Source organism: Bos taurus, chromosome 4, assembly GCF_002263795.3.
Source record: "Bos taurus isolate L1 Dominette 01449 registration number 42190680 breed Hereford chromosome 4, ARS-UCD2.0, whole genome shotgun sequence".
Taxonomy (NCBI): domain Eukaryota; kingdom Metazoa; phylum Chordata; class Mammalia; order Artiodactyla; family Bovidae; genus Bos; species Bos taurus.
The window spans coordinates 93,106,066-93,133,252 of NC_037331.1; the positions used below are offsets into that span (position 1 = coordinate 93,106,066).

Genomic DNA, 27,187 nt, shown 5'->3' on the forward strand with positions numbered 1-27,187 from the left:
TTCATTCTTGAAGAATTGCTAACAGTTTTAGGCAGAGAGGTCAGGGGCTGCATGAGCACTTGCATAGGTTTCTCCCTAATGGTGGAATACTGAGAAAATCCCTCAGGGATTCAGTGCTGTCACAGTAACAACAAGACAGAAAATAAGAGGAGAAAGTTCCCAAAGCAAAGCAACGGTATGGTGTTATGCAACCTGCTCTCTGCCTCAAACTTCAGACATAACAGCCACTTCATTTATATCACAGAAAAAAATAACTGCGGTAGGTCATAAGGTTTTAAATTATTTTTCCAGTAGGAATATTACGCCCCGATGACATAGACTATTTCCACTTCTTCCATAAATCACCAGCACTTCCCTCAAAATGGTCCGTTGTCTCTGGACTCTCACCCTTCATACCATCCTCACATTGACAGATTAATGTTCTTACATGTATCACTCCTCTGATCAAAATTTTCCACTGCTTCCTATCACAGACAGAATGAAACCTGAATTCCTCTGTATGCCATTTGTAGTTTCTTACCAATCAGCTTCCCTGCTTACCCACTACTATGTCCTGATGGCCAGGCTGGTCATGCTCTGAGTTATCGTCATAGTTTCCTCCCCTTGTAATGCCAGCTGGGCTCCTCTCTACTTTTCTAACTCCTCCTACTCACACTTCAGGGCTAGATTCAAATCCCCACTTCTCCACTTCTACCCATGCTGACCTTTCCCTGCTATAAATTCTTAGGGAGCACTTACTGTATCCTTCATTTTGGCACCTTATTTATCCAGTGATTAGCATGCATATCTAACTGCACTGGATACTCTGTGGGTAGAGAGAAAGGTCCTTGGCTTAGAGGAGGAGACTTTGCTGCTTTGTCATAATATATTACTGTTCCTTGAGGGCAAGCCTTGTCTCCATGGTAAAAATCCAAGATCTCAAGTTCTTCAAGTATGTCATGCCTATCATGGTGCCACACACACCCTAAGATTTCAGAAAAAGACTTGTTAAATTGAATTAAATCCTCTCGGGCTTATGCACTACTTGAGGATGGTAGCTGAAGTACAATAGCTAATCTGCTCTAAAATGGCCAAGCCTAACAAGACTAGTCCACCTGGGCTAGGCTGAAGGGGTAGGGGTCCTGGTGAGAAAGGAAAAGCCACCTTAGTGTGCTGCCCCATGAGCAACAGGAAGAATTGCTCACTGCAAGTCCACTCCCCTGGCTGGACCACTGGTTATTTAGAGGTGGAAACCACTGCAGGGTGAAATCAAAGTCCATGACTGACAAGAAAAAGAGTGAGAAAATGTGAAGAATGGCAGAGTAGGGAAGGAGAGCAGCTTAAACTTCCTGGGCCAGCCTATGAGTAGCCTATGAGCAGCAAAGGGCCATCAGAGAGGGACTGGCCTCCTTCAGCCATAACCAAAGACACACCAGGGCCAGCCATTGGCAACCACAGTTCAGAGTTTCACACATTTGTAGCAATAAAACTTGATGCCCACACTTTTGGTTTCCAGACACATGCTCTCTGAATGCTCTCTGAAGGCAGCGGAGGCTGCCTGGAGTGACTCTGAGGTCATCTCTCGCACAGGTCCCTAGCTGGAAGGACTTGGACAAATGGTGGTCTTCTCCATGGAGCTCTGGAACAAGCTGAAAGATCTAACCAAAAGCAGAAAAGACTGGCAGACTGGGGAGCAGGGCGGGATCTTCTAGATGCAGTAGAAGGTTCAGCTGACTTCAGGCATCCCTTGTCTCTCCCACATAAACCAGAAGAGTCCACTCTCTGCAGACGGCCAAGTTGAACGATCCTCAGGCCAGTCAAGATGCCCGCTGAGTCTGTGGCAATTACTGGCCACGATTTCCGATTTCCACCCATCTTGTGCCCCGAGGCAGCGGCGAGGTCACCGGAGCCCCCTGGCCTGGGCCTCTCCAGGCTCCCGGGACACTGAAGCTCCAGCTCCTCCTTTCTCGCATCCCTCCCCTCCTCTTCCCTCCCTCGGCCAGTCCCTCCCCCAGCCGTGTGGTGGGGGGGCGGGCGGGCTTGGCTCGGCGAGGCCCGTGCATTCCAGAGAGCCAAGCGAGCTAGAGCAACAAAGGAGCCGGGTAGTTGGCGGGGAGAAGTCGGGGGGCTGAGGCGCGGTAACGCGAAGGGGGCGTCTGGGAGGCGGGCTGGCGCGGGGGCGGAGCCGGGGACCCAGTCCCGCACCCCCGGCCCGCGCCTGGCCTCCATCGCGGGGCCAGGAGGTGGTTTTAATGGTGGGAGAAGGAATGGGGCTGGAGATTGGGGGCCCAGGGGGCTCCCGGGGGTGAAGATAACTTGGATTGCTAGGAAGGGGTAGAGAGTTGTGCATCCCGGCCCGGGCCTCCGCCGCCCAACATGGGCCCCGGGTTCCAAAGTTTGCGAAGTTGGGTGCCGAGGGCCCGAGGCGCGCGGGGCGTCCGGGGGGACCCGGCACCGGACTCTCGGGGCGCACAGGACGCCTGAGCTGCGTCTGCGGTCCCCAGGGTGGCGCGTGTAGCCGGGGGGGTGGGCTCCGGAGAGCGGGCGGGGGCGCCGGGGCTTCTGCTGAGTTGGCGGGTTTGGCCATGGCCGCTGCCCGCCTCGCACGGGGGCCGGAGCTCCTGCTCCTGGGGCTGCTGCTGCTGCTAGGGGGCCCGGGCCGGGGGGCGGCCTTGAGCGGGAACGCGACCCGGCCGGGGCCCTGGAGCGCGGGCGGGAGCGCGAGAAGGAGCGCAGCCGTAACCGGCCCTCCGCCGCTGCTGAGCCACTGCGGCCGGGCCGCCCCCTGCGAGCCGCTGCGCTACAACGTGTGCCTCGGCTCGGCGCTGCCCTACGGGGCCACCTCCACGCTGCTGGCCGGGGACTCAGACTCCCAGGAGGAGGCGCACGGCAAGCTCGTGCTCTGGTCGGGTAAGCGCGCGGGAGCCGGAGCCCGGGTCGGGGGCCGTGGCGGTGGGTTGCGGGGACTCTCCGAAAGAATAGGCTTGGGCCTGAGCTTGTGAGAGGTGGGAGCAGCACCCGGGAGAGTTGGAGGAACAGAGTCTGAAACTTGGGAGGCAGGCTTGAGACCCTGGGCTGATGAAGAGGGAGGACGAGGAACTTGAGGGAGTGGGTCACAAAGGGCCTGAGCAGGGTAGGAAGCAAAGGATGGGGGGGAATGAAGGCCTCCGGAGCGAGAGGGTGGGGGCTCTGAGCCACAAGAAAGGACTTCTCCTTTTTTTTTTTATTTAAGAAGAGATGCTCCACGTAGGTACCACTCTGGAAGCAGGGTCCTCGGGAATGCAAGGTGTTTAGACCTTGGAGCAGAGACCAGGAAATCGAATTGGAGAGGGAAAAGGGAAAGATGGGGGTAGAAGATTTAGGCATTGAGGGAAGATGGGCAGAAAAAATTGAGTGAAATTTGTGAAAGGTAAGAAACCCCTGGTAATGACTAATTAAAAGGTAATCAGAAAGCTCCAGAAACCTTGTTTTGGGAGCCAGAAGTCCAGAGGATTGTGATCTTGTCCTGCTTTTGACAGGAGATTTCGGTTTCCTCATCTGAAAAATGGGGACTCCGTTCCCTGTCCGAAATTGTGAAGGAATGAGACTCTTCTAACCATCATTTGTGTGTTCTTGGGAAGTTTGGGTTCTCAGACTGGTCTGCGTTGAGGAAGGACACTTAAGTCTGGAGTGTCCAGGCCCTTGGATACTTACATGGTGGCCTGAAGTCCCAGAAGCCTCACCTCAAGCTGGGATTATAACCTGATCTGAAAAACTGCAGACTAAACCCAAGAAGGTCCTTCTTTAGCAGTGTGGAGTGGATTAGCTCCCCGCTTGTCACTCTTCCGGGCTGGGGACTTAAAGATAAGGGAAGGGAACTTGCCTCGCCACCCCTTGCTTGTAGCTAGTGTGGTTCCAAAATTGTCCTTGAAGAAACAGAAACTAAAATCAAAAGCCAGGAGCAGACATGGGAACCTCCTTCTTTTGATAGGTCTTGGATGTCCCACATGTCCATTCTGCCCCAGCATCTTGATAGAGAAGTGTTTGTAGGCTGCCTGTCATTGTCACATTGACCGCTGGAGTTCTGAGTCTTTGCTGGATGTTGAACAAAGCCATGTCATTCCTCGCTTGGTACAGATGTCAGAGGAAGAACTTGGAGGATGGTACCCATAGTGGAGCCACATCCTTTGTGGGTATTGGATTCGAAAGTCAACATGTAGGCAGAAACCATGTGTAATCAACAGTAACTTTGAAAACAATCACAAATGGCCACAATGTCAGGTCTCTGTGACTTTGTGTTCATATCCTCTTTGATGGTAATATGTTTGTATGTGTGTGCAACATATAGTAATGCACAGTATGTAAGAAGGGGCATACATAGAAAATATAATTTTAGTTTTTAAAATTACATAAATGCAGAAGTGATAAAATTTAAAAAAAACACACACACAAAAGAAAGGTATCAACAATATTTCTTTGAGTTTGCTAAGTTGCTTCAGTCGTGTCCGACTCTTTGCAACCCCATGGACTATAGCCTGCCAGTCTCCTCTGTCCATGGGATTCTCCAGGCAAGAGTACTGGAGTGGGTTGCCATTTCCTTCTCCACCTTTGAGTTTAGGAGCCAATTGTATGGAAAATCTAAATGTCTCCAAACTAGAATCTCACCCAGTTCTGAGCTGCTCACACTATGAAAGGATATGTTCCTCCCATCTCTTCTTATTTATTTAACAGGGGCTTATGGTTGAATTCCCCCAACTTAAATGCATGTGTGATGCTGCCCTTCTGTAGTTATCATCAAATCAAGGTGGAAGGATATGAACCTCTCTCCAGCCCAAGCTCCTGAAAGCAGTTGCTGGGCAGAAGTGGTTTTGGCAGAAAAGTTTAGGAGTTAGAACCATCTGCTGGCTGCATAGGTTTGAACCTCACTAGCTGTGACTCTGGTGGGACACAGTCCTACAGGGGTTCCGGCACTGAGCCCTGGTCCTTATTTAACTGAGTTCTGTGCCCTCATCCTTCATCCCTCAGCTCAGTCCCATTCCCATATGCTTTCTGGATGTTCCTTTTCTATGTCTAGTCTTTCTGCTAGATGTTTCATGTGAAGTAGAGCCAGAAGCAGGTATAGGTATGGGCTGGGTCAGTAAGTGGGTAGAGTGAACCAGAGCCAAAAATGAGAATCACAGACAAGCCTTCAGCTAATAGTTCTGGCTAGTGATTTGTCCTGTCCTGAGCTAGTAGACTTGATTTGGCTTAAGATGTAGTCAGTGTCATCTGGCTCTTGGAGGTGTTTTTGTAGGTAGAAATAATTTAGGGTGTCTGTAAACTTGAAAGTAGAGACTTGTTCTTTCCTTTTTTTTTTTTAATCTGAGTTCTGAGTACATAGCTTTCTACTCATTCATTCAGTTAGATGTTTGGATGCTGGCTACAAGTCATCCTGGATCAGTTTCTGGGGCAGATAAAGATGGAGAATACAGACAGGATCCCTGCCGTCAAGGGAAGACAGACAATTAAACCAGGCTTTAGCAACACCTCTACGAGGTATTGTGACCTGGTAGGATGATGAAGGAACACAGAGGACTTTGGGGAACAATGAGAGACCCCTGGAGGAACTGACATTTAACCCACAACCTGAGAAATAAGTAGGAGTTTCTGGGGCCAAGGATGATTTGGGTGGGAAGGGATAGGAAGAGGATATGGATGTACAAAGGTGTAGAGGCGAGAGGGCTTGATACTTTTAAGGAAGTATAAGAATTTCAGTAGAACTGAATCAAAGCATGTGAGGGATAGGATTCTGAGAGATAAGACCTAGAGAATTAGAAAATAAAGGGATTCATATCCCATATTGGAAAGTTTGGATGTTTGCCAGAAAATAAGAAGGGGGCACTGAAGTCTTTTAATGAAGAGAGATGGAATCATATTTGCATTTCAGACCGATCTCCTTGAGTACTGTGTGAAGAAGCCATGGGAGGAAGGGAAGCCTGAAGCTGGTTTGCTTGTTGAAGGGATGGTTGAAGTAGAGATGATGGTGGTCAGTACTGGGGTGACAGCCTGGAAGAAATGGACAGATCCTGGGATTTCAGAAGTAGAACCAATGGGACTTGCTGATGAGTGAGCAGGAGAACCCAGGTTTCAGGCTTGGATGGAAGGTGGTATCATTCCCTCTCACTAAACTGGAGAATGCTAGAGGAGGAGGAGGTTTAGGAAGAAAGTACGAGTTCGTTTTGGTCATGTGAATTAGAGGGGCTTATTGGACATCTGTGTGGAAAGTGAAAGTCGCTCAATCGTGTCTGACTCTTTACCACCCCATGTACTATAAAGTCCATGGAATTCTCCAGGCCAGAATACTGGAGTGGGTAGCCGCGGCTTCTTTACCAGTTGAGTCACCAGGGAAGACATCTGTGTGGAGAGTCCCAGCAAACCTAGAATTGTTTTGCCGCTCAGTTGTGTCTGATTCTTTGCGACACCATGAATTGCAGCATGCAATTGTCCTTCACCATCTCCCAGAGTTTGTTCAGAATCATGTCCATTAAGTTGGTGATGCTATCCAATCATCTCATCCTCTGTCACCCACTTCTCCTTCTGCCCTCAATCTTTCCCACCATCAGGATCTTTTCAAATGTGTCGGCTCTTCGCATCAGGTGGCCAAAGTATTGGAGCTTCAGCTTCAGCTTCATTATCAGTCCTTCCAATGAATATTCAGGACTGATTTCCTTTTGGATTGACTGGTTTGAGCTCCTTGAAGTCCCAGGGATTCTGAAGAGTCTTCTCTAACACCACAGTTCAAAAGCATCAATTCTTTGATGCTCAGCCAAACCTAGAATAGGAGTTGCTGAAGAGAGGTAGCCACTATGAGCTTCCTCAGCCTAGACTGCTGAGCCTTTGGAAGTGAGGAATATCTCAGGTTGGGCCAATTTGTAAGTTTATATAGAACTCAGGTATGTCTCTCCTATATCTTTCAACTCTCTAGACTTGGGCTTCTTCAGGCACTCAGCATCTTACCCCAGGATAGTTTGAAATGTCTCCTCGCAGGCTTTCCAAGCTGACCAGACAAACATACTTATCCAGGCTATGGCTCACATTTGGCCAGACCTGGTTGGTTTGGTAAGTGGGGTAAGAAAGAAGAGAGACCTGTGGCTGGCAGGGGAAATAGGTCTCTGAGAACCAGCACGTAGCCTCTTTGACCACTGCTGTGCTCTGTGTGTGCACAGGGGTGTGCAGCCCTGGGTCCCAGCTGGGGGCAGCTGGTAGGGAAGAGCTGGAGAAGCTGGGAGGAATTTCTCATTTGCTACTCAGACATCTAGCTGAGAGATTGAGAGGAGGTCTGTTATTTGCAAAGGCAGACCAGAAAGAATTTCCTTAGAGCTGTTCCCAAACCTGGCTGATGATCAGAATCATTTTTAAAATATATATTTTTGGAAAGTATAAAAATACAGAGAAACACCCATGGGCTCAAGTTTTCATTTTTGCTTCAGATTTTTACCTTTTGAATTGTGAAATGTAGCCTGTATACAGAAGGTGCATATGACACAGAGGTACTAAATAATAAATAAATATAAAATGACACCTGAGTCAAGTGATGGTGGGCCACCCGGGAGCTCCCTCTGTCTTTTCCAATCACATCTCCTTCCCTCCTCTTCTAGAAGTAACCACTACCCGGATGTTTTTGATGATCATTCCCTCTTTCCTCCATAGTTTTACCATCTAGTTTTGGAATCCCTGAACGGTGTATAAGTTTTGCATGTTTTTTACCTCTAAACAGATGGAACTGAGCTGTGTGTATTCTTTTATGTCTTATTTCTTTTGCTCTATGTTATTTTGTAAAATTCATCCATGTTGTTGCAGCTTATTTTTCATTGCTGAATAGTACTCCATTGTACAATATACCACAATTTATCTATTTTATTGTTCTTTTTTGTTTGTTTGTTTTTGGTTTTGGCTGTGCTGGGTCTTTGTTACTGCTCGAAGGCTTTCTCTAGTTGCAGTGAGCAGGAGCTACTCTTCGTTGAGATGCACAGGCTTCTCTTGTTGCATTACATGTGCTCTAGGGCGTGCGAGCTTCAGTACTTGTATCACGTGGGCTCAGTAATTGTGGTGCACAGGCTTAGTTGCTCCTTGGCATGTGGGGTCCTCTCAGACCAGGGGTCAAGTCCATGTCCCCTCATTGGCAGGTAGATTCTTAACCACTGGATCACCAGGAAAGTCCCCTTTTGGTTGTTCTTAAACATTTAAGTTATCTCTGTTTTTGGCTACTATGAATAACATTGCTATGAATATTCTTTTCTATATATCCTGGTGCCCCTAGGTCAAATTTCTCTAGGTACATACTGAGAGAAATGGAATTGCTAGGTAAGAGGGCATGCATATCAGCTTTGCTAGATAATGCCAGTTTTTCAAAATGATTGTACCAACTTCTACATTCACTATTCCTGTAGAAGAGTCACCGTGGCTCCATGTTATTTCTGACACTTGGTACTGTCGGTGTTTTAAATTTTTGCCAATCTAGAAGATCTGAGTAGACATTTCTCTGAAGAGGGCATATAGATGTCTCATGAAAAGATGTTTAACATTGTTAGTTATTAGAAAAATGCAAATCAAAACTACAATGAGATATTACTTCATACTGGTCAGAATGGCTATCATCAAAAAATCCGCAAACAAATGCTGGATGAGGAGAAGGTAACCCTTCTACACCGTTGGTGTAAATGTAAATTGGTATAGCCACTCTGGAGAACAGTATGGTGGTCCCTTAAAAAACTAAAAATAGAGCTACCATGTGACCCTGCAATCCCACTCCTGGGCATATATCTGGAGAAAAACATGATCCGAAAGGATACATGCACTCCAGTGTTCATTGCTGCACTGTTTACAATAGCCAAGATGTGGAAGCAACCTAAATGTCGATCAACAGAGGAATGGATGAAGAAGATATGGTACTTATATACAATGAAATATTATTTAGCCGTTAAAAGAAAATTGATATTGAGGAACCTATTTTCAGGGAAGGAAGGGAGATGCAGGTGTAAAGAATGGACTTGTGGACACAATGAGAGAGGGAGAGAGCGGGATGAATGGAGAAATAGCATCACTGTATATACCCTATCAGCTGTAAGCTGGCGGTAAACTGCTGTGGAGCATAGGGAGCCCAGTCAGGTGCTCTGTGATGGCCTGGAGGGTTGGGGTCAGAGAGGAGAGGGAGGCTCGAGAGGAAGGGGATGTAGTATAATTATGGCTGATTTGCATTGTTGTATGGCAGAAACCAACACAACGCTGCAAATTTTTTTTTTAATTTAAATAAGCAATTATCACACACAAAAAAGAATGAAATAATGTCATTTTCAGTAACATGGATGGACCTAGAGAGTGTCACACTGAGTGAACTAAGTCAGACAGAGGAGAAACATTGTATGGCATCCCTTATACGTGGAATCTAAAAAGAAATTTTACAAATGAACTTACAAAACAGAAAGAGACACAGATTTAGAAAACACACTTATGGTTGCTGAGGAGAAGGGATAGTTAGGGAGTTTGGGAAGGTCATGTACACACTGCTGTTCTCAAAGTGGATGACCCACGAGGACCTACTGTATAGCACATGGAACTCTGCTCAGTGTTATGTGCCAAGCTGGATGGGAGGGAGGCTTGGAGGAGAATGGATACATGTGTATGTGTGGCTGAGTCCCTTTCTGCTCACCTGAAACTACTACATTGTTACTTGGCTACACCCCAGGACAAAATAAAAAATTTAAAGTTTGAAAGAAAATTTTTTTTTGCCAGTCTAGTCTAGTGGCTGCATGGTTGTATGTATTTGTGCTTTTAATTTGTATTTCCCTGATTGCTAGTGAGGTTAAGCGCCATTTCAGATGTTCCTTCACTGGCCATTTAGATTTCTTCTTTTGTGAAACCTCTGCTCAGATCTTTGGCCCATTTTTCTGTCAGACTATCTGTCACATTTGTAAGATTTGTAGTTCTTTATATACGCTATATATGAGTCCTTTATTGGTTGTAAGTATTGAAAATACTTTCTATTCTGCAGCTTGCCTTTTCATTCTCTCAGTGTCTTAAGTTCTGAACTTTAAGGTAGTCATTTATCAAACTTTTTATGATTAGTGCTTATTGTGTCTTACTTTTAAGTCCTTTCATACCACAGAGTCAAGAATTCATTCTGTTACCTTCTTTCCTTTCATTTTAGGTACATAATTCACCTGGAATTGATTATTTTAGAACTCCAGTTTCATATATATTGTCTCAACATCATTTATTTAAAAAAAAATTCTTTTCTATACTGGTCTGCCATAAATCAAGTGTTCAAATATGTTTTTGTTTCTGGGATCTTTATTCCATTCCATACGTCTATTTGTCTATCTCTTATCATACCATCTTAATTATAATACCTTTTTTTTTAAAACCATGCCTCTGGGCATGCAGGATCTCAGTTCCCCAACCATAGATCAAACCCATGTCCCCTGATTTGGGAACTTGGAGTCTTAACCACTGGACCACCAAGGAATTCCCTTTAATTATCATATCTTTATAGCATGGTCCTTTTTTTAAATTTTATTTTTAATTGGAGGATAATTGCTTTACAATGTTGCGTTGGTTTCTGCTATACAACAACATGAATCAGCCATAAGTATACATATATTCCTTCCTTCTTGAACCTCCCTTCCACCCCAGCCCCCATCCCACCCCATACGTTGTCACAGAGCACCGGGCTGAACTCCCTGTGTTGTATAGCAACTTCCCACTAGCTATCTGTTTTACGTATGGTAGTGTATATGTTTGGAGAAGGAAATGGCAACCCACTCCAGTGTTCTTGCCTGGAGAATCCCAGGGGCGGGGAAGTCTGGTGGGCTGCCATCTCTGGAGTCGCACAGAGTCGGACACGACTGAAGCGACTTAGCAGTAGCAGCAGCAATGTATATGTTTCAAAACCTATGGGCCCCTTCTCAGTATAATATTTTTATTTCATAAAGTAGAACCCATAGGATTGAAAAGCATATAGGATTACAAAAGAAATGAATTATATTGAAATATAGTTATCAAGTGTTAAACAAGTTTGCAATCTAATGTATGTGTGCTTCTTTATTAGTACACTAGATAAGATTTAGTGTGGGTTTAATAAGCACTGTAATGTCAAGGTAGTGATGAGCAGTAAAAATATTTTGAGGTGTTTCCAACAAAAGTATCTAATTTCCATTTGTGACAGAGCCACAGGTACTGCTATCATTTCTGTGGTTTGATGCTCATATTCATAATTGGGAAAGACTAAATTCCAGTTAGATATAATTTTTTCCCATCTAGGTTCATGGACCCCTAAATTATCTTTGTGACCTGCAGGCTAAGAACCTCTGCTTTAGAGGATGGCACTATTTAATAGACGGTGTGGTCTATTCTTAACCCTTTGTATTTTCATGTAAAAGTATTTGTTGGTGGTTTTGACTGGAATTACATTGAGTATATAGATTAATTTGATGACATCTTTATAATATTGTGTCTTCTAATCATTTCATTAAGTATTCTATGTAGATCTTTAATTTTCTCAGTATTTCTTGCAGTTTTCTGCACAAAGTTCTAAATACCATTTTAGATTTATTCCTAGGTACTTGACATTTTAATGCTGTTATAAATTGTGCTTTTACATTTCATTTTGTTTGTTGCATAGAGATACAATTAATTTTAAATACAGTAAACTAACTAAATTTATATACATACAAAGTTATCTCATTTGTGAATAATGAGTTTTGTTTCTCCTTTTTCAAACTATATGTCCTATATTCTTTATTGCCTTACTGCACTACTTAAGACCTCCAGTACATGGTTAAATAGAAGTGATAATAGTAGCAGCAGTCTTCATTCTTGACTTTTTCTTCATTCTAAAGAGAAAGCTTTTATACCTTTCACCATTAAATGTGATATTTGGTATAGGAATCTTGTAGTTATATTTAATCAGATTAAGGAAATTTTCTTATATTCCTAATTTGCCGATTATTATTTTTATCATGGATGGATGTTGAACTTTATCAACCACTTCCTCTGTTGAGATGATCATATGATTTTTTTCTGTCAGTGTGGTAAATTGCATTGATGAAATTTTCTAATGCTGAACCATCCTTAGCACAATGGTTTTCAACTCGATTGATCATCAGAATCACCCAAATTCTTTTTTAAAGTTTCAGTTCGGTTCAGTTCAGTTCAGTCGCTCAGTTGTGTCCGACTCTGTGACGCAGCACGCCAGGCCTCCCTGTCCATCACCAACTCCCGAGTTCACTCAGACTCACATCCATTGAGTCAGTGATGCCATCCAGCCATCTCATCCTCTGTCGTCCCCTTCTCCTCCTGCCCCCAGTCCCTCCCAGCATCAGAGTCTTTTCCAATGAGTCAACTCTTCACATGAGGTGGCCAAAGTACTGGAGTTTCAGCTTTAGCATCATTCCTTCCAAAGAAATCCCAGGGCTGATCTCCTTCAGAATGGACTGGTTGGATCTCCTTGCAGTCCAAGGGACTCTCAAGAGTCTTCTCCAACACCATAGTTCAAAAGCATCGTTCTTCACTGCTCAGCTTTCTTTATAGTCCAACTCTCACATCCATACATGACCACAGGAAAAACCATAGCCTTGACTAGATGGATCTTTGTTGGCAGAGTAATGTCTCTGCTTTTCAATATGCTATCTATGTTGGTCGTAACTTTCCTTCCAAGGAGTAAGCGTCTTTTAATTTCATGGCTGCAGTCACCATCTGCAGTGATTTTGGAGCCCCACAAGATAAAGTCTGACACTGTTTCCACTGTTTCCCCATCTATTTCCCATGAAGTGATGGGACCAGATGCCATGATCTTAGTTTTCTGAATTTTGAGCTTTAAGCCAACTTTTTCCCTCTTCTCTTTTCACTTTCATCAAGAGGCTTTTTAGTTCCTCTTCACTTTCTGCCATAAGGGTGGTGTCATCTGCATATCTGAGGTAAAATTGTGTCAAATATTATTTTTAAAGTACATAAATATAGAAAAAGTGAAGAAACTATTATAACACCTATGTTCATATTTTTTCTTTTTATTTCGTATTTTATTAAGGAAATAAAACAAGGGAATTCCCTGGCAGTCCAGTGGTTAAGTCTCACAGCCAGAAAAAAAGAAAAAAAAATAGATAAAATCGATGTCCCCTTTCTTCTTGTTTCCAGTTGCATTTCCTTCTGTTCTCTGGGAAGCTTCCCCCATCCCAGTAATTTGCATATTTATTTTTTAAGCTAAATTACTTTAATAAAATAGGTAGTACAAAATTGAAAAGTAACCAAAGTTAAACCCTTCCATTTCTGCTGCCTGCTCCCCATTTCCCCTCCCAGAGGCAACCGCCAACACTAATTTGTGTGTCTTTTTGTAGAATCTAACGTGTACAGATGTATGTGTGTTCTTATTTTCCCTCCCATAACCAGTAGTGGTTCTGCAGGCTCAGTTGAGTGTCCTCTACTCAACTGCACCCGTTTAACAGGACACGGTGGAGGTTGTTTCAGATCATCACAAATGGTTCAAGCCTCGATAGTGTTCTATTATATTGATGTGTGACATTTTATTTAGTAGGTCTCCTATTGATGGATATATATTAAGGATGTTTCTACTCTTTTGCTATTACAAACAATATTACAATAAATAATCTTATATACGATTTTTGTGAACATATAAAGTGGAATTGTGAGTATATTTGACAGCTGGTATCAGATAGTCTCCATAAGTATTTAATAATTTTTATTCCTACTAAAAATGTACAAAACTGCCCGTTTCCCGTACGCTCTTGCCAATGTGGCATTTTCAAATGTTTTGACCTTTATCCTTCTAAAGATTAAAAAATATGTCATTATAGTTCTATTTCACATTTATTGAGTGAGACTGAACATCTCTTTATGTTTTTAAAGGCCATTTGTATTTTCTGTGTGTGATCTCTTGTTTATCTTATGCCTATTTTTTTATAGGATTATGAATTTCTTATTGATTTAGAAGAGCTTTATGCACATAAGGAAAGTAATTCTTTCTTTACCTGTGATGTTTATTGGAAATATATTTTCTCAGTGTGTTGCTTTTCTCATGATCTTGTTTTTTACCCTGCTGAATTTATCTATTTTTCTGCACTGGCAGGCAGCTTCATTCTTTACCACCAGCACCACCTGGGCAGCCACTGTCTATTTTTCTGAAGTCTTTTCTTCAAATCTTTTATTTCACAATTTCTAGTTTTGTGTCATACTTCAAAAGGCCTTTTCCACTCTAGGATTTTCAAAAAACATTTTCCACTTTTTCTTCTAGTAGTCTAATTTTTTAAAAATAATGTAGTTATTTTGATTTATCTGGAATTTATTTTTTATGGAAGAAATGGGGTAAGGATCCAACTTAGTTTTTCCCTGAGCTGCCTCATCAGTTGTCTTTCTTTTTTTTAAGCAGTTTGATTTTTTAGCTTTTCTTCAGTGAGTTTTTACTTTTAAAATTAATTTTTATTTTATATTTAAAATTAGTTTTATTACATTTTATTGTTTTATTACTTAAAATTAATTTACAATGCTGTGTTAGTTTCTGCTGTATAGCAAGGTGAATCATTATACATATACATATGTCCACTCTTTTTCAGATTCTATTCCCTGTAGATCATTACAGTGTATTGAATAGAGTGCCCTGTGCTATGCAGTAGGTTTGTTTTTTCTTTTTCTCTTTTTTTTCTGGCTGCACTGCATGGCATGGGGGATCTTAGTTCCCTGACCAGGGGATCAAATGCGAGTCCGCTGCATTGAAGTTTGGGGTCTTAACCAGTGGACTGCCAGGGAAGTTCCCTCAATTGTCTTTCAAATTTATTTAATAATCTATCTTTTCCTTGAGGATTTTATTTTTAAAGTACAAAACAATATTTAAAATGAAAAAAAAAAAAAGAAAAGTTGCACACTTTAAAAAGCTGATAATTGAGACCTCCCTGGTGATCCAGTGGCTAAGACTTTGAGCTCCCAATGCAGGGGGCCTCAGTCCAATCCCTGGTCAGGAAACTAGATCCCACATGCTGCAACTAAGATCCCGGTGCAGCCAAATATGTAAACAAATTATATATATATATATATATATACACACACACACATATATATATACATACACACATACATATATTCAAAGCTGATAATTACCACAAATATCACAAAATCCAGAAAAATAAAGGATATGTATGTGTGTGTGCATGTGTTCTATTAATAGTTATTCATTGTTATATTACAAAGCATTCCAAAACCTGGTGGCTTAAAACAAGAACCATTCCTTTTGCTCATGAGTCTACAATCTGGGCAGCACTCAGCAGGGATGGGTTGTTTCTGTTCCCAGATGTCTGTGGCCTTCACTGGGATATCTGGAAAAGTTAGGAACTTGAAAAACGCAGCATCTCTTTCTCTTTCAAGGAGAAGGGGACAACAGAGGATGAGATGGTTGGATGGCATCACTGATGCGATGGACATGAGTTTGAGTAGGCTCCAGGAGTTGGTGATGGACAGGGAAGCCTGGTGTGCTGCAGTCCGTGGGGTCACAAAGAGTCGGACACGATTGAGCCACTGAACTGAACTGAACTTTCCCTTTCTTCTTTTGGCCCCAGGGTCTGTCTATACAGTCTCTCCACCAGGCCTCTTCAGCAGGACAGCCTTGGGATAGTTAATCTGATTACATGGCAACTGGGCTTCAAGAACAAGGGTTCCAAGAGACCCAGGCAAAAACCGAATGGCTTCTTATTATGATCTAGGCTTGAGAGTCTGAGAACATCACTGCCACCACATTTTATTGGTGGAGCAAGTCACTAAGACCAGCCCATATTCCACAGTATCTTTATTCAACATCTATCTGTTTCTCCTCTATAATACATTTTACTCTAGGGAGCTCCTCCCTATTTAAAATGTATTGTTTAATAAACATCCAGTAAAATTCACTTTCTTTGTTGTCACAGTTCTGTGAGTTTAGACAAAGGCATAGCCTGGATGCAGCCACTGCATTCGAGATGGAGAACAGCCCCATCACCCCCAAATGTTCCCTTGTGCTGTCCCTTGGTAGGCAAAGTCATCTCCTACTCCATCCCCTAGCAACCACTGCTGTATCCTCCACCCATACCCAGGCAGTCAGAATTTTGGAGACTGGGTTCTCCATCTAGAGGGATAAAGGTCCCCCAGGTGATTCTGATTTGAGTCAGGTCTGAGAACTGTTGTTGGGGACATGTCTTCTTTTAAAATATCAGTTCAGTTCAGTTGCTTAATTGTATCCGACTCTATGGCACCCCACTCCAGTGCTCTTGCCTGGAGAATCCCATGGATGGAGGAGCCTGGTGGATTGTAGTCCATGGGGTCGCTAAGAGTCGGACACGACTGAGCGACTTCCCTTTCACTTTTCCCTTTCATGCTTTGGAGAGGGAAATGGCAACCCACTCCAGTGTTCTTGCCTGGAGAGTCCCAGGGACGGGGGAGCCTGGTGGGCTGCCGTCTATGGGGTCGCACAGAGTCGGACACGACTGAAGTGACTTAGCAGCAGCAGCAGCGGTAGCCCCATGGATTGCAGCACGCCAGGCTTCCAAGGAGCAAGCATCTTAATTTCATGGCTGCAGTCACTTTCATCACTGCAGTCATCTGCAGTGATTTTGGAGCCCAAGAAAATAAAGTCTGTCACTTAAAAAAAACTTTGTATATATATATATATATATATATATATACTTTTGCTGCATTGGGTCTTAGTTGCTGCATGTGGATCTTTAGTTGCAGCATGCTGCCCCTTTTAGTTGCAGCATGTGGGATCTAGTCCCCGATCAGGGATCAAACCTGGGCAGAGTCTTAGCCGCTGAACCACCAGGGAAGTCCCCCAAGAACACTGCCTATTAAGCAATAGGAATTTGCTTTGCATCCTTAGAATAGGCTTTGCTAGTGAGAGCTATGAGTGGTCAGAGGCCTCAGATAAGTAACAGTAACAGCTAATATCTCTTGAGTGCTTAGTATATGACAGGTACTGGGCTATGTACATTTGGTACATTATCTCACTCTGCACCACAGTTCCACTAAATCTTTTATCCCCATTTCACAGATGAGGAAATTAAGGCTCAAGATTAAGTAATTTGTCCAAGATCACACAGCCAGGAAATGGTAGAGCCACAATTTGGACTCAGGCAGGCCAAATTTCGAGGTCCATGCTCCTTATCCCTCCCTTCCCCAAAAGAGAAGTTACCTGCCCCCACCAGCTCCAGCCTGGGCAGTTCCGCATGTTGGCTCTCACTTCCTCAGAAGCTTCTCCTAATACAACGTCTTGTTTGGGAAATAGGTGTTCCTGCAGGAGGGATGATTCAGGAGGAATAGAGGGATGGAATGCTGAAGTGAGCTTAGCCACGGGGGAGTAGGGTGGAGGCCTGGGCTGGGGCGGGGGTGCTGGGAGACCTCCACCTGCGTGCGTCTTGCTGACAAGACCTTTCCTCCCCCTGCACTGGATACAGCCTCCTCTGTTTCTCTCCATCTGATTTCCTGTTTCCTCTTCCGGCTTTGGAGTACCTGGCTCCCCTGACTACCTCTTCCTAAACTCCTACCTGTTCTCTGTCCCACCTCAGCTTGGTAAGAGGAACAAGGGTCCGGGGGTCTGGGCAAGGGGAAACACCTCCTGGATCTGGTGCACGGGCCCTGTGGGGGTGGGTGCCACAGCCCTCCTTCCGCATGGACTGTAGAAGGTTTAAGAATGCCCCTGAAAAAGAAAGATAAATTGATTTTGGGTTCTCAGCCAGAGGTGCCAACATTCCTTTAGTGGGTCATTTTGAAATGGGGGCTTTTTAAAAACTTTAATTGAACTGCAATATATTAATACATGGAGAAAAGGGCACAGATTGATTTTCACAAGGTAAATATACCCATGTAACTGGTACCAGATCAAGAAATAGAATACTACCAATGTCCCAGAAGTCCTCTTCAAGCCTCTTCCAGTCCCAACCCTGGAGTGGGAGGGGTGGGGAGCATTTTTTTGGTTGTCACTAGGACTTAGGGTTTCTGTTGGCATTTAGTGGGCACGGTCTAGGGATGCCAAATGTCCTGCAGTACATGGGACTGTTCTGCACAAAGAACAGTCCCGCCCAAATGCTCGGCTGAGAAATGCTGTGCCTGACGGTGCTGAGCAATCATGGCCTGCAGCATGGCCAAGAGAGATGCCTTAGGCCCAGGGAACAGGGATGCAGCTGGGTCTGTGGGTCAGAGTGAGGAGGGGTCTTCACTGCAATGTATCCACGCTGTGGCTACACCCGCAGGCCTCCGGAATGCCCCCCGCTGCTGGGCAGTGATCCAGCCCCTACTGTGTGCTGTGTACATGCCTAAGTGTGAGAACGACCGGGTGGAGCTGCCCAGCCGCACCCTCTGCCAGGCCACCCGCGGCCCCTGTGCCATCGTGGAGAGGGAGCGGGGCTGGCCTGACTTCCTGCGCTGCACCCCCGACCACTTCCCCGAGGGCTGCCCGGTGAGTCCTCTGCAGGGCCAGGGCTGAGCTGGGCATGGGGACAGGGCCCAGCAGGGGCAGGGAAGCTCAGAGCCTACTGTGCTGAAAGATCCCAAGTCATGGGCTCAGCGAGCCACAGACCCAAACCAAAACTGGGCCAGTCCGTCAGGGATTATCTTATCTAGCTATGAAACATTTTTGAGCACCCACTCTGTTACTCACTGGGGAGTTACAGGAGTCATGAGTGACAAACCTATTCTCAGAAAGTTTATTGTCTGTTTAGGGAGTCAGGGCTTGGGCTTGCACGTGTAAAACGCGAGAGACACCAAGACAGGGATGGGATCTAGTTCTGGGGTGAGGGAGAGCACATTAATAATAATAGTAATCATTATTTATTACTGTCCAAATACATTTTAAACATCTTACATTTATTCATTTAACCCTTAGATCACACCATGAAGTAAGTACTGCTGTCCTATAGATCAGGAAACGGAGCTAACAGGGAGGTCACGTAACTTGCCCTAGGCTATGTGGTCCCTGAGCGGCAAGGCTGGGATTCAGATGCTGGAAGGTTGTCTACAGCACCTGCGCTTTCAGCCTCTCTGCCGTGCTAACCCTGCACCTCTTATTAAACCAAAGGTCACCTCGAGCCTGCTGCTTTCCGTTGTATTGTCTTCTCCCCTTCTCTCCTTGCCAGAATGAGGTGCAGAACATCAAGTTCAACAGTTCCGGCCAATGCGAGGCTCCCTTGGTTCGGACCGACAACCCCAAGAGCTGGTATGAGGATGTGGAGGGCTGTGGGATCCAGTGTCAGAACCCGCTCTTCACCGAGGCCGAGCACCAGGACATGCACAGCTACATCGCGGCCTTCGGGGCTGTCACGGGCCTCTGCACACTCTTCACCCTGGTCAGCGGAGGGCAGGCCCCGGGTGGAGGGCAGAGGGAGAGGCGGGGGCCCGGGACCCTCAGGCTGCCTGTAAAGTAGGAAGGGAGCCAGTTGTCCGTGGGAGGCTGGGCTCTGGGAATCGGGGGGAGGAGAACTTGACAGGGGTCTTCAGGGAAGGGTGGTGATTAGAGGGGTGGGGAGTTCCAATAAGAGTGGCAGAACAGCCCTAACCCCGTGGAACGGGCCCCTCTTCTCTCTTCTAGGCCACATTTGTGGCTGACTGGCGGAACTCCAATCGCTACCCTGCCGTCATTCTCTTCTATGTCAATGCATGTTTCTTTGTGGGCAGCATTGGCTGGCTGGCCCAGTTCATGGATGGGGCCCGCCGGGAGATCGTCTGCCGTGCTGATGGCACCATGAGGCTCGGGGAGCCCACGTAGGTGTCCTGGGTTCCCAGAGGCGAGGGCGAGGGGAAGAGGCTGATGCCCATTTTCCACAAAAGGGGCAGGTTGGACTGGAAATGGAGACTTCAGCGTGGGATTCAGCTCTGCCTTGTTGCACCCAAGGTCTTCAGCACTAGAGCCTGGACCGTTCACATCTTCTGTATCCTCTTCACTTCTGACCCAAGCCCGGTCTCCAAGCCCTGACTCCTAGAAGAACCTTCAGACCTTAGAAGCCAGGAGTCTGGGGACCACAGGGCCAGAGGGGGGGAGACTTGGTAGATGGAATACAGAATGAGCACCCCAAGTGACACCCCACTTGTCTGCACAGCTCCAATGAGACCCTGTCCTGCGTCATCATCTTTGTCATCGTGTACTACGCCCTGATGGCCGGCGTTGTCTGGTTTGTGGTCCTCACCTACGCCTGGCACACCTCCTTCAAAGCCCTGGGGACCACCTACCAGCCTCTCTCCGGCAAGACTTCTTACTTCCACCTGCTCACGTGGTCACTCCCCTTTGTCCTCACTGTGGCAATCCTCGCCGTGGCCCAGGTCTAGTGACTGGTACAGGGTGGGGACCTGTGTGGGGCGAACGTGGGTGCGGGAGAAAGTGACCCCCTCTGTCCCCCTACCCCTTCCTCCTGCAGGTGGACGGGGACTCTGTGAGCGGCATCTGTTTTGTGGGCTATAAGAACTACCGATACCGCGCTGGCTTCGTGCTGGCCCCCATTGGCCTGGTGCTCATTGTGGGAGGTTACTTCCTCATCCGAGGTGAGTGAGGACTGGGCTGAGCACCTACTCTGTGTAAGCAGGAGCCAGGAGCTGCCAGCTCTGCTGCTTTTGAGGCAGGACCTCAGCTGGCTCACTGGGGCCTTGGGGTAAAGGGGAAGGACAGACACAGCACCACAGACAGACACAGCACCACAGACAGACACAGCACCACGACACTTAGGGTGGGGCAGCACCTTTGTTCGGCTAGAAAAATGCTGCCCTCAATCCAGCCTTGTTTGAAGGCTAACGGCTTGCTGAGTGGAGCTTGGGCTGGGTCCCTACCCCTGCTCAGCTCTGACCAGATGCCCTTGTGTGATAAACACCTTGAGTGACCTATCTCATCCATGTGGGCCAGCTGGGGGCCTTCCATCGTGTGTGTGCCCTGAATTCATATACACGCCCAGTCTCTGGAACTTGGTTTCTCAGCTCCTTTCTGCCCACGGTGCACACACACGCAGAGTTTTCACAACACACACAGATTCTCTGTTTCCTCATTTCCCTGTCTCAATCTGCCGCCTCCACAATGAGCCTCCGTGTCTGAGCTCATTTTTGTTGAGCGTTCTCTGTAAACTTCAGTTTCCTCCCCCAGCTCCTGTTCAGCCCACCTTGTTTCCGTCTCCTTGGCAGTGGCTGAGCCTCTGATGTGTTTTGTATCTGTGTGTTCCTGTGCGGTAGCCACCAGCCACGTGTGTTGAAACTAGTCCAGGTTGAGACATCTCATAGCATAAAATACAAACTGCACTTCAAAGACTCAAGCACACACAGAAGTAAACAGTCTCATTAACAGCTTGTTATATGGATTACACGTTGAAATAATAATGTCGTAGACAATGATTTATTGTTTTTAAGGTGTATTGAAGTTAATTTCATTTGTGTCCTTTTACTTTTTGAAGGTGGCTTCTAAAAAATTTGAGATTATGAGTTGTTATTCAGCTGCGCAGTCATGTCTGACTCTTTGTGGCCCCATGGACTGCAGCATGCCAGGCTTCCTTGTCCTTCACTGTCTCCCAGAGTTTGCCCAGACTCGTGTCCATTGAGTTGATGATGCCATCCAGCCATCTCTGGAAAATTTGACATTATGAGTGTGGCTCACATTATATTTCTCTTGGACAGCAGTGTCCTGGGGTCTCTTCTTTGGCCTTTTTCATCATAATAACTTTGACCCACTGCCTTTCTTAGGGAGGCTGGACCAGGAGTGAGGCGTCTTTGGTCTCCACTGTCTGCCTGCCCTGCTCCAGTCTTTCCTGTCTGTAGCATGTCTGCCACCAGCTGCACTCCAGTGTCTCCAGTTCCTCCAGCTTTAAATCAGCACAAGAGTCATCAGACCTGGGATTCCAGGACCATAGGACCCTCCTGGGATGCCACACACCCATGCCTCCCAGAAGAGTGGTCTGGCCCCCACTAATGTCTGCCATTTCCCTTATGTTCAGGAGTCATGACCCTGTTCTCCATCAAGAGCAACCACCCTGGGCTGCTGAGCGAAAAGGCAGCCAGCAAGATCAACGAGACCATGCTGCGTCTGGGTGAGTGGGTCTGTCCATCATCACGCCCACTGGGGAAGGGTATTGGAGGCTGAAGTTAGCAGTTAGCAGCCAGGGGGCAAGACTAGGCTCTGTGTGTGTGTGTGTGTGTGTGTGTGTTGGCGGTGATGCTGGTAGTAGCAGCTCAAAAGGGAAGGTACCTTCCTTCTCAGTTGGAAGAATTCAAGTTCATGTCAACATTTGAGGCCTATTTAGAACCCTTAAGTGCCTCTAATTTCTTATCTTATTTTGGAGAAAACAATTCTTTGGTATGTTTTATTGACGTGTACTTAAATCACAATGTTAATTTCTAGTGTATAGAACAGTGACTCAGATATATATATATCTACAGATAGATAATTTTTCATATTCTTTTCATTATGGTTTATGACAGGATATTGAATATAGTTCCCTATGGTATATAATAGGACCTTGTTTATCTATTTTATATAGAGTAGTTTCTCTCTGCTAATCCCAAACTCCTGATTTATCCGTGCCCCACTTCCCCCACCTCGGTAACCATAAGTTTGTAGAGAAAACAGTTCTTAAACCGAGCCCAGCACAAAGTCACCCCAGAGTTTTTCAGGCCCGTGTGGGGCGAACACCTCCTCCCTACCGCCGCTCCCACACCTGGGATGGGTGACGCCCTGCCCCACCCCTGACCCTCCACAGGCATTTTTGGCTTCCTGGCCTTTGGCTTTGTGCTCATCACCTTCAGCTGCCACTTCTATGACTTCTTCAACCAGGCTGAGTGGGAGCGCAGCTTCCGGGACTATGTGTTGTGAGTAGGGGACTGGGGGCCTGCAGTGGTGGGCACTGGAGACCCCTCTCTGCGATCCAGCAGGGGTCTGTTAGGTTCCAACCTCAGAGGGCGAGAGAAACTGCCTGTCTTGCTTTGGGTGCTCACACTGTTAGTTGCTCCGTAATTTGCAGACATGGCCAACAGCCCTGGGGTCCCTGCCCAGCTCCGCCCTTCCCTCTCATCCCCAAGGCTGCCTGGCTGGTGCGTTTGTAACTGTTAAGCCATTGTATGTTTTGGCTTCTCCCCACCTCTTGTGTTGGCCACAGATCTTGATTTCTATTTCTCATGGACTCTTTACAGAGCATATTGCAAATCCCTGCACAGCAATAGTTATCGCTCTACAACAGGTTAACAACCCATTAATGCTTTCTGGGTTTGCCTGTGCTTTTTTTGTGTCACATGATGATAAATCTGCGAGGGTAAGGCACCTCAGCTACTTCAAAAAGTGCAGTCCATACTGATACGAGGAATAGGAGTTAAAATGCTCATTGGGACTTCCATGGTGGTCCAGTGGCTAAGACCCTATGCTCCCAATGAAGGGGCCTGGGTTTGATCCTTAGTCAGGGAACTGACTGCAACATGCTGACTCCCACATGCTGCAACTAAGACCCTTCGAAGTCAAATAAATAAATAAATACATTTTAAAAATCCTAAGTGCTTCAGACTCTTCCTTAAAGGCTCCAGCTTCCAGTGTGTGCCTGGGTCCCTCCCCCAGAAATTTGATTTCATTGAATGGGGTGTGGCCCAAACATCAAGAGTCATTAAAAGCTCCCAGGTGACTCTAATGATCACCTAGGATTGCAAATCATTGATGTGGGCTTCACTCTTTCTAGTGTTGGGATTGATTGTCTGGGCAACCACCAGGGAGACTCAGAAAGCTTCACCCGTCTACTACCCCTTGCCACAGATGCCAGGCCAATGTGACCATCGGGCTGCCCACCAAGAAGCCCATCCCTGACTGTGAGATCAAGAATCGGCCCAGCCTCCTGGTGGAGAAGATCAACCTATTTGCCATGTTTGGAACTGGCATTTCCATGAGCACCTGGGTCTGGACCAAGGCCACACTGCTCATCTGGAGGCGCACCTGGTGCAGGTGGGGTCAGCAGCAGCCCGTCCTGACCTGGCTGCCTCGTTCTCTCAGTCTCAGCATCCTGTAGGCTCGGTCAGGTCTCACAAGTCCCAGCACAGCCTTGAGCAGGTGTGATTTCTGAGGGGCCGAGCGGCCGAAAGCGGCCTTTCCTGTGGCTCACCACTGCCCCCTGGTGACACCTTGTGTCCTTGCGAGGATGGGCCAAAGACTGCCTTTGCGTCTTCTAAGAGAGGAGTGATTCGAGAGCTGGGCACAGGAGCCCTGCATTCTAGCCTCCCTTTTTGGCAGAGAAGGCCTCTACTCTTCAGAGCTCTGGAGGCTCCTTTCCTGGAGGGAATGGATTTACTGGTCTTTTGCAAGATTTGAGGGGAAGCGGTTGCTCCTCCATGCCCCCTGCCCCATCTTTTTGCCCTCAGGTTGACGGGGCAGAGTGATGATGAACCCAAACGGATCAAGAAGAGCAAGATGATCGCCAAGGCCTTCTCCAAGCGGCGGGAGCTACTGCAGAACCCAGGCCAGGAGCTCTCCTTCAGCATGCACACCGTCTCCCACGACGGGCCTGTGGGTGAGCTGCTACTCTGTTTTCCTCTGGAGCCCATTCTCAGTTCCCTTCCAGGCTGGTGTGGCTTCATGGTCTGTTTGCAAGGCTGTGAGGAATGGCGCTCCTTCTTCTGTCTACATACTCCTTCTTCTCCAACCCCCCACCCCCATCCCCCCACCACTCCATCCCAGGCTACTCTCCCCTCTGTTTCTGCCCCTGGGTCTGCTTGCTGGTGATTTGGTTCTAAAGGACTCATCTCCCTCACCTTCAACCGTCTTCTTCCCCTGTTCTCCCTGGGCTACAGGAAGTCAGGTTTCGGGCACTGGGTTTCTGGCGTCTCCTCAGGCCCCCATGCCCTTCAAACTGGGGATGGGTAGAGATCTGGCTGTGCCCACCAGGGTGGGCTTTGTGTGCTAAGTTGAGTGGGAGCCAAGGGCTGGGGGAAGGTGAATGGTACCGAATATGGAAGGAGCAGTCACGGTGAGGGCCTGGGCAGTCATGGCACCTTGCCCTTTCCTTCCATCTCCACAGCGGGCTTGGCCTTTGACCTCAATGAGCCCTCAGCCGACGTGTCCTCTGCTTGGGCCCAGCACGTCACCAAGATGGTGGCCCGGAGAGGTGCCATACTGCCCCAGGATGTGTCTGTCACCCCGGTGGCAACGCCAGGTATGGATTTCCACTCCTGTAGGAAGGTGGGGGATGTTGAGGCTGGAATAAAGTCCTGGAGTGGAGTGACAGGAGCTGCCGGCAGGGGAGAGGGAGGGGAAGGCCTTGGAGAACTATAGCATGGGTTCCCGGCTCCAAGAGAAGGGGCCCGGGGAGAGAAGGTGCCACGCGCACAGAGCTTAGAGTCCCAGGCTCCCGTTCTCTCTCCCACCGTCAGTGCCCCCAGAGGAAAAAGCCAACCTGTGGCTGGTTGAGGCAGAGATCTCCCCGGAGCTGGAGAAGCGCCTGGGCCGGAAGAAGAAGCGGAGGAAGAGGAAGAAGGAGGTGTGCCCACTGGTGCCACCCCCGGAGCTTCACCTCCCCGCCCTGGGCCCTGCCTCCGCCTCTAGTGCGGTCCCTCGGCTGCCACAGCTGCCCCGACAGAAGTGCCTGGTGGCCGCGGGCGCCTGGGGACCTGGGGAGTCCTGCCGACCTGGAGCCTGGACTCTGGTCTCCAACCCCTTCTGCCCAGAGCCCAGCGCCCCAGCCCCTGTGGCCTGGGCGCAGGGCCGCCGGCAGGGACTGGGGCCCATTCACTCCCGCACCAACCTGATGGAGGCGGAACTCATGGATGCAGACTCCGACTTCTGAGCCTGGAGAGTAGGACCTGCAACAAGAAGGAGGAACAAATACCGTTCCGAGGCTTTTCTTCCTCCCTGAGAGTGCTTCTGTCCAGGATCTCATCTTCGCGAGCACCTGAGGGCCCAGTTCCTTCCCGGGAGAGTTCAGTGTGGACGGCTCATGGCACCAGGACTGCAGGAAGGAGCCCTGACATCTCCACAGCTAGGCCTCACCGGGGCAGGGCCCTGGAGGTTAGGGTCCTTGATTCTGCCCCACCTGGCTGGCAGCGTCAGTCTCTAGCGGTGTCATGGGTAGCAGAGCTCCTAGTGTGGCGGTAAAGGTGCGAGCAAGGCTGCGTGGGCTTGCATGCATACTTGCATGGGCTGTGGTGGCCAGCCCCTGTCTGGCAGATGAGGGCTGGCTGCCCTTGTTTGTGCCAATGGGTGCCCTTCCCTGGCACTCTCAGACCAAAAGTGTTTATTGGGTCATTATCCCTTTGTCCACCTGAGGACAGAGCTCCTTTCTCCCCTTTCTGGTTGGTTGTGGGGCTGGGAGTACTTACTCCCATAGGGGCTATAACCTCTCTTAAAAGTGTCCAGCTGGCTCCACCGTAGGCCAGTAACCCACCCTGGGTGTTGTGGCACCCTCCTTTCCCCTTTCCCCTTTCGGTTCAACCAGGCCAGCCTCTTCCTGTTTCCTGTTTGTTGATTAGGACCCAGAGTTGCAGCATTTTCCACCCTGCCCCCACGCCCTACCCCTTTGCTGCTGGGCTCCATCTCCAGGTGAGAGGTTGGTTCAGCCATAGAGCCTGGCATGGTGGAGAAGCTGCGAGTGATGGGAAGCCTCTGGGCCTCAGAGAGATGCATGCTATCTCTCAGGGGATGGATCCTCTGACTGAGGAACTACCCTTAGGAAGCTGCTGACACTTCAGCCAGGCAGGAATGCTTCCTTCAACTTCCATAGTCGGTGGGTGAAGAGGTTCCCACCTCTCATTACCCCCATCCAAGGCCCCAGCGTCAAGAACCAGACAGCAGGGAGCTTTAGCAGCTGGCTGGGTTCCAGATCAGAGGGTAGGGATAAGGAAACAAAATATAAACAGTAAATAAAAGGTTTTTGTATAATCTATTGATGTGCTTCTTTCCAGAGGCCCCGTCTTGACCCACTTACCTGGTCGTAATCTCGTTTTGTCCTTCACTTCCTCTGCAAACTATTCTGCAAGGCCAAGAGCTCAGTTCTAATGAGGTCACCACTGACAGATGTCGGGCCGATGTCAGCTTAATGTGCTGGCTGTCCTTCCTGGCCAGTTGGTTCTATATATGGACAAAGGCTCTGGCCACAGCTGCCTCACTGCGCATTGATCATGAGATGAATGAGCAAGGACGTGCAGCTTGTCCCTGCAGTGATAACACTTGCAGAAAGCAAGTGTCCCCTGCTGGGGAGTATATGTGGGCATGGATCCTCATGGCAAT

The 27,187-nt window shown here is 47.5% G+C and overlaps 1 protein-coding gene across 1 annotated transcript; it reads left to right on the forward strand.

The window, feature by feature from the left end:
* Window positions 1-2,564: 2,564 nt before the first annotated feature.
* On the forward strand, window positions 2,565-26,880 carry SMO (smoothened, frizzled class receptor). The gene is made up of 12 exons (NM_001192220.1): window positions 2,565-2,889; window positions 18,219-18,424; window positions 19,101-19,310; window positions 19,553-19,725; window positions 20,061-20,280; window positions 20,376-20,499; window positions 21,930-22,022; window positions 22,692-22,800; window positions 23,729-23,914; window positions 24,328-24,476; window positions 24,984-25,118; window positions 25,336-26,880. The coding sequence occupies exons 1-12, from the start codon at window positions 2,565-2,567 to the stop codon at window positions 25,746-25,748; spliced, it is 2,343 nt and encodes a 780-aa protein (NP_001179149.1). The 3' UTR covers window positions 25,749-26,880.
* The last annotated feature ends 307 nt before the right edge of the window (window positions 26,881-27,187 follow it).

What these genes read in the sequence shown, in the direction of transcription:
- SMO (NM_001192220.1), top strand. Translation starts at nt 2,565, where the DNA reads ATGGCCGCTGCCCGCCTCGCACGGGGGCCGGAGCTCCTGCTCCTGGGG. An exon ending in ATGAGGCTCGGGGAGCCCAC is followed by an intron (nt 19,726 to 20,060) that starts GTAGGTGTCCTG and finishes TTGTCTGCACAG; the next exon opens with CTCCAATGAGACCCTGTCCT. An exon ending in AGGTTACTTCCTCATCCGAG is followed by an intron (nt 20,500 to 21,929) that starts GTGAGTGAGGAC and finishes CCTTATGTTCAG; the next exon opens with GAGTCATGACCCTGTTCTCC.